The 10,554-nt window shown below is 44.0% G+C and overlaps 1 protein-coding gene across 2 annotated transcripts; it reads right to left on the reverse strand.

Moving 5' to 3' along the window:
* Positions 1 to 329: 329 nt before the first annotated feature.
* On the reverse strand, positions 330 to 8,526 carry lims1 (LIM and senescent cell antigen-like domains 1). 2 transcript variants are annotated; one of them, XM_035523248.1, is made up of 11 exons: positions 8,302 to 8,526; positions 5,969 to 6,128; positions 5,567 to 5,633; positions 5,156 to 5,276; positions 4,745 to 4,894; positions 4,510 to 4,660; positions 4,065 to 4,157; positions 3,638 to 3,686; positions 3,004 to 3,079; positions 2,561 to 2,694; positions 2,034 to 2,123 (listed from the first exon to the last, which is right to left on the reverse strand). In XM_035523248.1, coding segments are annotated over exons 1-11 (1,101 nt in total). In that variant the 5' UTR covers positions 8,400 to 8,526; the 3' UTR covers positions 2,034 to 2,121. The 2 variants fall into 2 exon arrangements, with proteins under 2 accessions (XP_035379142.1, XP_035379141.1); XM_035523249.1 differs by lacking the exon at positions 2,561 to 2,694 and having other exon boundaries at positions 330 to 2,123.
* Positions 8,527 to 10,554: the final 2,028 nt, after the last annotated feature.

Below are 10,554 nucleotides of genomic sequence, written 5' to 3' on the forward strand. Positions count from 1 at the left end.
TCAGGTCCTTTATAGTGAGATGATGCTTAGTCTTTTTCCAACTCAGCATCTCAAAGTAGAATCTTGCTTCTTTTTTTTTTTATTCTCTAGGCTCAAATAATTGATTGATTGATGCACCTCTAACATTTAATGAAAAAATCCCAAAAGAATTCAAAGCCCAGAGGCAAAAACTGACAACAGGAAGGGAGAGATAAGATGCTTTTGTCTTTCCATCTTGTGCAATATCTCCAAACACCCAACCTCAGCTTAAGACACTGACTCACTATAGTGCATTAGTGCCATCAAGTGGCAGAACTCAAACTACTAAAGCATGGAAGCAAAACAAGGCCAACAGTGAGTGCATATTTTTATTTCCATATACTTGAACCACCAGTGATGTAAAAATCACACAGCAAATAAGACTCTCAGTGATATTAAGCAGTGCCAACATGCAAAACAAGCTCAGAGAGTATTTCTATGCACATATTTAATGACTGAGGCTGGGTTATAGATTATCCAAACACATAAATCAACATTGTTTATGTTGTCTTCTGTGTGCAATCATTAGCCATGTTAGCCAGAACTAGGAATCAACTGATGCAAACAGAACAGTGAGGGGGAAAATAATCACAAGACACATTAAACAAAACAGACTCAAAAACAGTTCTGGTCCTGTCTGATGTGCTGCAATTTTGGTCCAAGACATACATGACCAGTGGTAGTCCAACAACCTCTACACCTTCCCATCCTCCATGAGCAGGGTGAAGTTAGACAGATACACGAGAAACTCAAACTGCCACAGACAGAAGAGACGAGCATTTTCTCATCAGTGAACCGACAGCAGACACGGAGCAAACCCATCCCGCAGCATAAACACACAGTTTAGCAAACCGGAACTTAGCAGTTGGAGAACACAATACGCAGCGAGTGGATGAGGAGCAACACACCAAAATCTCTGCTATGCCGAACCACTGATGCACTAAATAACAACGGTCTGCTCATCCCCTCAAATGAAGAGAATAATGCTTCTCAAATTCATAACATCCTCGAATAGCAATGGGACACTTGTGAGTATACAAACAAGCCCCATATTCGATAATGGTAAAAAAAGAGCATAAGGAATATGTTTTACTTTTTAAAGAAACAATTATAAACAGAATAAGCCTTTACACAGGTTAAAAACAAATTCAATGTTAAAGATTAAGAGGACAGAGGTGATTACAGTCAAGCTTAGGCATCTCCAAACCATCAACTACTACAACACAGTAGGCCTACACTGCAATAAACCCTTCCATTAACAGTAATAAGGCGTAATCACACTGGTGCTGACTAAGATTAGGAGTGTGATGATATGGTAAAAAGGCAGACGTTTGACCAAGTACTTGGTACATGCTTAAGCAAGCTGTCCACAGGTCTGTTCCCTATTCATTAGAGAGTGAATGGTTTCTGCCACAATATACTGGGCATCCACTGAATAGACCACTTTAACACAGTTTTAAAATAAATCTATCAAAGCAAACCACTTTAGGCTATATAATAAATGCAGTGTTGCCTGCTAGGTTCATTCAGACCGCAATGGCCTTTAAATCACAAGTAATACGTCACCTGCATATGTAAAATACAAAGGAGACAAGTCACCGATTACAATGAACTCCTTAGATGCAGTTTTTCATTTTGCATATAGTAAATAAAAGCATATTATATCTAGACAGGCTACAGTATCCATAAGTATCTATAGAGTAAAATAAAAAACACTTTGCTTTTGGTTTAAGTAATCCGATAAATAAAAGGGCTGAGGCACATGGCTGAACGCTTCCTAAATCAGCTCTGAAGTGAACCCACAAGAAAACAATAAGCAAATCAAGTGTTTCCATTCAGTCAGTGGTCCCTGACAGAACCATCTAACACCACACAGCAGTACTGCAAACCTCTGAAAGCTGTAATGCAAAAGTGTTTTAAAGCTAGAACGCAGCCTTCATCGTAAAAGAACCTGCTACTTGTCTCCGTTGCCCCTACGGGTGTTGGAGGTCTACTTGCGGCCCACGGTTTCAGCGAGCTTCTTCAGCCTCTTCTTCAGCTCCAGGGGAAACTTCTCATAGCATTTCTTACACACCGGCTTCATATCAAACTCCACAAACTTGTTTCTGGAAGAAGAAAAAAAAAGCAGCAGCATGTCAGCTTTAACGAGTGTTAGCTGAGGGGCATATTTCTACACAGTCTACTCTCACAACCTCAAGACTGTTGTCACTGTACTTTCACATTTTCACCAACATTTCACAGAGTTCAGTTATGGGGCAGACAACTTCAAGTTCCATAAAACTCACATGAAACTCAGAAGAACTACAACACTCTTGGCTGCTATACTTCAAATGTCAGAATCAATGTCAACAGTGAAAGAACAAAAGATAAATAAATCAATTAATTAATTTAAATGGGCAACGAACAGTGATTGTGCATGAAAATGAAAAACCGGGACGTAACGGCACAGAAATCCAGCAAACAAACAAAAACAAAGAAGGGGAAGGATGACAGGTGGCCCTAAACAAAGGGTCTAGTGAAGGAGGGCGAGTCTGATACAGACAGACAGCGGACGACTTCTTCCTACGCTCGCGGGCGTCCCGTTCCCACTTCGCCAGCCGCCGCTTCAGCTCATCGGGCAGGCGCTCATAGCAGTGCTTGCACACGGGCTTCAGGTCAACCTCCACAAACTTGTCCCTGCAAGGCCACCGTCGCAGCACAGCGAGGGACAGGAAGGAGAAGGACGCAGACGCAGGGCATTGTGAGGACAGCGGTTTGAGATGGAGAGTAACAACAGGACGAGGGTGGCAGGGGACAGAGAGGCAGACAAAGATCAGCAGCAGACAGAGACTCGGCCAGACATTCAGACACACTGGGAGAGAATGCGGCACGTAGGCAGCGCAAGCACAACCTTACATGGACACAGCAGTAGGGAGAGCAAGAGGGAAGTGTGTGTGTGTGTGTGTGTGTGTGTGTGTGTGCGCGCGGTATCTGCAAGAGACTCACTTCAGCGTGAGCTTGGTGTTACAGGTGGAACAGGAGAAACAGTTGACACACCAGGCCTTGTTCAGTGCAGACACAACTGTAACAAAACACACGACTACATCAGCGATCGCCAACACACACCGGCTGCGCCGACTCAACCACAGCGCAGGATGCTTACACAATAACCCTTCTGCATCAGACACATCTCACATTATGACACATGCAGCAAAAGAGCTGTGGAAACTTTCTGTCTCTGGCTTCAAACGTGAATGAAGGAATATGACTGATTGTGTCCTGCTACAAGGACACCAGTCAGCAGCGGCTGACTGACGAGGTGAATCCAGGGAATAGCACGGCTGTGACTAGGAATGCACAAAAAACTACAGCATGGACAAAGCAATTATGTGACTGATGCATGTGCTCATACACCATGTTATGTCCTTGACAGGAAATTTACTTTATTAAACAGTGTGTGTCTACGCAAGCCCTAACGTCAGTAAACAGCCAAACCCTGAGTTCTGAGCAAATGTAGTTGAATTTTAGCTTAGGCTGGGACATTTCACAGAGCTAAGGAGTGCTACCACTAAGCTGGATGCCTCATGACAACATTGTGTATATTATTAGCCAGACAGGAGTAGAAGTGGTCAATAATTACCATCCCCTTCAATCACTCGGTTGCAGTGGTAGCAGACATCACCGAAAAGCTGAGGCAACAGATAAGTGGAACAAGATCAATGACTCATATAAACATCTCGAACAATTAGCGCTGTGGCTGTCACAAGCTGAATTCAGAGGGTTTCATATATTGATGTACATTTATGGCATTTAGCTGATGCTTTTATCCAAAGCAACTTACAATTATGACTGAGTACACCTTGAGCAAGTTAAGGTTAAGGGTTAAGGGCCTTGCTTAGGGGCCCCAACAGTGGCAACTCGGCAGTGGTGGGACTTCACTGCGAGTTATACTGTGTATGACTACGTATGTGACAAATAAACCAAACTTGAAACTTGACCATATTCACATTCCAGCCTGTATGCAAGGCCACCACACGGCAGGCCGAGCGTGACCAGGGCTGAGTTACCTGGTTGTAGTGGGTCTCACAGTATGCCAGACCTTTCCTCTCATAATGGCGATGACCCAGGAAGGGTTTTTCACACTTAGCACACACGAAATGCTGCAAACACACATACGTACGTGCACACGCGCACACACACACAGGAAGGGGAATTTAGGCAAAGAGAAAAAGAAAAATGACAAACTGTCTGCACACTGCTCTTAATTACCATGGAGACCCTCTGCAACACTACAAACATCAAGAAGGTTATGACATACAAGGTGGTTTTATGGTGGCCTTCAGCATGTGCTAAACAGAACACATCAGTATAAATGACACTTCCAACATCAGCCAGCCTACACTATAAAGAATTCATGTTTTTTTTAACGTGACAGATTTGATCCTCGTCTGGGGAGCTGATAAAGATTAAAGTTTCGCCAGCACACCCCACCCCCCCAGCTGCCTCCTCTACCTCAACATGCCACTGCTTGCCCATGGCGTTGACCACGCGTCCTTCGATTGGCCGCCTGCAGGCTCCACAGATTGGCACGCCCATTTTATCATGACACGGGAGGCAGTAGAGCTCTCCTTTGAGCTCCCGAGCGTCCGCGCTCAACTCCTTGCTGTAAGACACCAGAGGCTGCCGTTACACTCCCACAGGGCTGCGGCACACGCCGCCACGTGTACGTGTCAAGAGAGCCACCGACCCGCAGTTGCTGCAGTTGAAGTGGTCTGGGTGGTAGGGGTCGTTCTTGAAGATGAGAGGCTGCTCTTCAATGATAGCATGGCATTTCTGACAGATGTACTTCCCCAAACCACGCGCCTTTTCCCGATTATGGCACGGGCGACACAAATGCCTGATAAAACACACACACACACACACACACACACACACACACACACATACACAGTAAGTAAGTGAGGGATCAAACCCTGACATGTTGGTGCATTCTTTACTTTCAGAGCTACATTTTACAGAAGCAACTGTTAAACACAAGTGGTTTAAAAAGATATGGTACACAAGCAGGCATGTCTAACTGTTTAAAAGGGAACTCCAACAACCAAAAGTATCAGTACACTTACGGGAAACACCCGCCATCCTCTGAGTAACCACTCACCGGCCAGCATTCTTGACAAATCCAACGTCAGCAAGCACAGCCTGGCAGATGTCACAGCAGAAGCAGTCAGGGTGCCAGCTGTTGTTCATGGCTTTGATCACCCGGCCAATGATGAACTCTCCTATAGGAATGAGAAAGATCGGCAGATCTCTCACACCAAGAGCTTGGACAGTGACACACGTCACTCTAGAAGAGATCTCACACAGGTCATGGACCAAATACCACTGAAAAAGCCATCACAAACAGGGTGACTTGGTTGTAATTGATAATTATTAGACTACATCATAAACCCCCGTAAATATGTAAACACATGTGCTGCCACTCAATCATTTCTACAGAGGTCCACATTAGAATGAGTGTGAAGAGTCACCAGTTTATGCAACAGATGTGGGAATCATGTAAAGGTCTTACCACACTGATGACAGCAGGGTGCAAAGAGCATTTGGAAGTCATGCTCGCAGTACTTCCTGCCTTCAAACTACAGAAAGACAGAGGGATTAAAATGGTAATGATCTGACTGTGGGAGTTTAAGAGGCCAGTCAACAGGACAAATGTATTACCAAGTGTGCTTGGCATGTCCATTAGCATGTGTCATAACAAGGCTACAACTGCGTTATGGGTTATGACTGGGTTACGAGGCAGTTCCTGTAGAGCTGGGTAGTCGTTCCTTCCTGATTCAACATGGCATACGCAGGTGAAATATTACCCAGCACAACACATACACGCTTCTTTAGAACCAAACCATTTAAGAGTTATCATGACACGACGGTTCAACAGTGGGAAACGTGCCAGTGCCAACATATGCCAGTGTACCTCGTAGAAGAGTCCCTCTGGAAACTGCTGGAAACACTGAGCACACACAAAGCACTGCTCGTGGTACAGCTCGCCGTTGCTGTTGACGATCTTCTCTGCTGGGGCAAAGCCGCTCTTGCAACGTTCACACGCGGCGTTTGCCAGGGCATTGGCCATATTGCTAAGGGGGGGGTGAGAGAACAACTTTTCAGATCTTTCTTTTTTTTTTCCTTATTGCATTTGTTTCTTAACTATTCTCTCTCTGTTCCTTACTGAACATTCTCTACACTGTAGCTGACAGAAATGAAGAGATGAAGAGAAATCATTTTAAAAAATAGAAGCAGTGCTGTATGAAAAAGGACAATTTTGCTTTAATGATTTCCAGGTCATGCTGACATGTCAAAGTGAAAAACTTGTTAAAGACCATTATTCAGCTGGTATGAAGCTTTCAGAATATTACAGTGGGAGGGAAATACAGCCAATGTATTCCATTACTTAATTTTTTATTAGCACTGCTGCTCTGGTATTAGGTTATAGCAAAAGGCTCCAAGTCGTGTGGATGGCGTCTGAAAATTGTTTACTTTTGACTTTTCTCTCTAATTTCAAACAGATAGGATGGTTTAACCCAACCTTTAGATGCAAACTACATAAAACTGATAAATATGCAATATTTCAATATTCAATCCAAACATTTTAGAGGGCAGTTACAATTGGTTAAATAAAATATCTGTTTTTAAAACATTCACAAGCAGTCTGATCACGCAAGGCTGAAGACACACATTTGCAAGCATATTACAAAGAAACCTGAGGTTTGGCTACATTGCAATATGCATTTACTGACGTCCTGTTCAAAACAATGGAAATGTTCACTTTAGGAAGAAAACAACAATCATAACCACATTACTTGTCACTGGGTGGGTCAAAGAAAGCTTAAGCACATATTTGACTACTGTGATCTAAATGCAGTGGTGTGGTATGACATTTAAGTAAAAGAAAGTCCTCTATTGTAGCATGTGTCAGTGTCCGTGGTAAGCACTGGGGGATCTATACTTCGAACAGGGGCTCTAGATAGTGGTTTTAACTGCACATCAGCCTAACCCACCCCCCCACTCCCTCAGCCTAAGTACATCCAAAAATGCAAATGATCAAATAATTACCAAATAAAGTATGGCAATTATTTAAATGAGTCTTTATAAGTGCCCAGAGAATTGAGACGGCCAGTCTTGGCTGCTGGACGAGGCCATCTTGGTCTGTGGTGTGGCTACAACCTACTCACGTCTCTCGTTCAGCCTGGCCTCCACTGAAGACATAACTAGTCAGACTGTACCTCAAGTAACTCCACGTTTCCCTTCCCAGATTTCATAGGCGGTATAAAAGGTGGAGAGGCTACAGTTACAGTTTCTGCTGTGCTGCCTTAACAGTTCCCATGGCATCACAGTAGTGAGATAAGCCTCGGGACATGTAGGGCTGTAACGACATGTTCCCTAATATGGTAATCCACCGTGGAGATGGATTCCTCACACCCCAAAGCTGGGCGAAACACTCAACATGACTTCCTGAGTGCGTTTAAACTACTGAGGATACAAATGTTTTCATGAACTGAGAAACATGCGCTGTGCAGCACATATATTACAAATCCTTTTTGTGCTGGTGCGCTTGACATACTGGAGAGATTTTACAGTCATGAGACACGGCCTGGAGCTGGGCTGAAACATCTGTGTGTGTGTGTCTTGGGGTGGGCTGGACACGCTGTAATTTAACACAAACGCTGAGCATGAGTCTAAATGTGAACAGGGATGAAACAATAACTGCACTGGTTTAATGTGTGTGCTTGACTAGTGGGAGAAACAGTCATGACATTTGGCGAAAAGAAGAAAGGCCGACGACAACTCAGATAGATAGATAGATAGATAGATAGATAGATAGATAGATAGATAGATAGATAGATAGATAGATAGATAGATAGATAGATAGATAGATAGATAGATAGATATCCCCGTTAGCTGCTCTTTTAAATATTACAGGTAATTCGCATTAATAGCGTGACTTGTCTACATGTATCCACCCTGAGTCACTCTCCTCAGACTGAACCTGAGCCAAACATCGGCTAGCTTGGCTAACACTAGCTACAATACCGCCTGAAAAACAGCTACCGCTGGAAGACTAATAATGATGATAACTGGGTTAATAACTGGGTTAATCACCTCTTAACAAACTAAATGTTAGTTTGGAGTTTAACAGCCAAGCCGTACAGGCGCGCCAAAGCAGAAAGAAAGCCGTGTGTGATCAGATATACCGCTAAGCTAAAATAAGATAAGCTAAACTAAGCTAGGCTAAGCTAACTAGCCACTTACCTGCCCGTCATGTCTGACACACCCAGCATCCCCGACAAGACAAAACCCAGAAGAAGCGATGGAGTCAACAACCTAGATCCAGCTGGGAGGCTTAACATCAAAGAAATAGGAAGGAAACGCGCTACGTTATCCTCTAGGGTGGCGTTTCCGTTCCTCCAGCTACGGTCTCCTCACCAGCCTTGCTGGGTAACACCCTAGCGAGGGAGCGTCAATGAACTCCCCAACCCCCTGGCGAGGGAGCGTCAATAAACTCCCAAACTCCCTGGCGAGGGAGCGTCAATAAATTCCCAAACTCCCTGGTGAGGGAGCGTCAATAAAATCTGTGTTTATCTCAAACACGGACTTTAAGGAAGGCGGTCGAACATTCATGTAAGCAAAATATAACACTGTAATTATTTTTGTCTCAGAGTGAACATGAGTTAAAACTTGAACTCACTCAGTTATAAGGTTTGGCAATCGTCATTTACGACCACTGGATGGCAGTGTTAAACTTATCATAAGCAAGTGACGAAGGCATGTCTGTTAGTTCTCAGCAAGCCTTTGTTCTAAGACAATATAGCAAAAATATTACTATTGTGTATCAAGATCATTTCTCTGCACATGATGGTAATGGTGGTCAGTATTAGAAACAAAGGTGCTGACATGCAAGAAAATCTTATAACTTAATATATATGTTCATCTCCATTTTCTTACCACACAAAGTCAAAGAAAATGTATCACTGCAATCTAGCAAAACCTGCAATAAAATCAAGAAAACACATTAGGCTACCGTTGAACATGTAATAAACAATAAGATATTTAAATAAATCACTCAGATTTTGTAGATTACACATTTTGCAATTCTCAATTTCTCATCAGGTAAGAGGTAGATGATGGGTAACGGGGGGGGGGGGGGGGGGGGGGGCTCCCGATCAATCATTCCTGCACACACTACTCATATACAGTAATGAGCGAGGTTGGGTGGTGTGAGTGATGTCCCCTCACACTACTCATATAATGTGTTAGGTTGGGTGGTGTGAGTGATGTCCCCCCACACTACTCAAATAATGAGTTTGGGTGGGTGGTGTGAGTGATTTCCCCTCACAATGCTCATATAATGAGTTAGGGTGGGTGGTGTGATTGTTGTCCCCTCCACACTACTCATATAATGTGTTAGGTTGGGTGGTGTGAGTGATGTCCCCTCACACTACTCATATAATATGTTAGGTTGGGTGGTGTGATTGATGGCCCCTCACACTACTCATATAATGTGTTAGGTTGGGTGGTGTGAGTGATGTCCCCCCACACTACTCATATAATGTGTTAGGTTGGGTGGTGTGAGTGATGTCCCCCCACACTACTCATATAATGAGTTTGGGTGGGTGGTGTGAGTGATGTCCCCCCACACTACTCATATAATGTGTTAGGTTGGGTGGTGTGAGTGATGTCCCCTCACACTACTCATATAATGAGTTAGGGTGGGTGGTGTGAATGATGTCCCCCTCACACTACTCATATTATGTGTTAGGTTGGGTGGTGTGAGTGATGTCCCCCTCACACTACTCATATAATGTGTTAGGTTGGGGGGTGTGAGTGATGTCCCCTCACACTACTCATATAATGAGTTAGGGTGGGTGGTGTGAGTGATGTCCCCTCACACTACTCATATAATGTGTTAGGTTGGGTGGTGTGAGTTATGTCCCCCCACACTACTCATATAATGTGTTAGGTTGGGTGGTGTGAGTGATGTCCCCTCACACTACTCATATAATGTGTTAGGTTGAGTGGTGTGAGTGATGTCCCCTCACACTACTCATATAATGAGTTAGGGTGGGTGGTGTGAGTGATGTCCCCCTCACACTACTCATATAATGTGTTAGGTTGGGTGGTGTGAGTGATGTCCCCTCACACTACTCATATAATGAGTTAGGGTGGGTGGTGTGAGTGATGTCCCTTCACAGTACTCATATAATGTGTTAGGTTGGGTGGTGTGATTGATGTCCCCTCACACTACTCATATAATGTGTTAGGTTGGGTGGTGTGAGTGATGTCCCCTCACACTACTCATATAATGTGTTAGGTTGGGTGGTGTGAGTGATGTCCCCCTACACTACTCATATAATGAGTTTGGGTGGGTGGTGTGAGTGATGTCCCCTCACACTACTCATATAATGTGTTAGGTTGGGTGGTGTGATTGATGTCCCCTCACACTACTCATATAATGTGTTAGGTTGGGTGGTGTGAGTGATGTCCCCCTACACTACTCATATAATG

The sequence above is a fragment of the Electrophorus electricus genome, chromosome 26 (genome assembly GCF_013358815.1).
Source record: "Electrophorus electricus isolate fEleEle1 chromosome 26, fEleEle1.pri, whole genome shotgun sequence".
NCBI classification, from domain to species: domain Eukaryota; kingdom Metazoa; phylum Chordata; class Actinopteri; order Gymnotiformes; family Gymnotidae; genus Electrophorus; species Electrophorus electricus.

What these genes read in the sequence shown, in the direction of transcription:
- lims1 (XM_035523248.1), bottom strand. Translation starts at nt 8,399, where the DNA reads ATGTTAAGCCTCCCAGCTGGATCTAGGTTGTTGACTCCATCGCTTCTT. An exon ending in TTTGTCAAGAATGCTGGCCG is followed by an intron (nt 4,895 to 5,155) that starts GTGAGTGGTTAC and finishes GTGTTTTATCAG; the next exon opens with GCATTTGTGTCGCCCGTGCC. An exon ending in GTGAGACCCACTACAACCAG is followed by an intron (nt 3,687 to 4,064) that starts GTAACTCAGCCC and finishes CTGTTGCCTCAG; the next exon opens with CTTTTCGGTGATGTCTGCTA.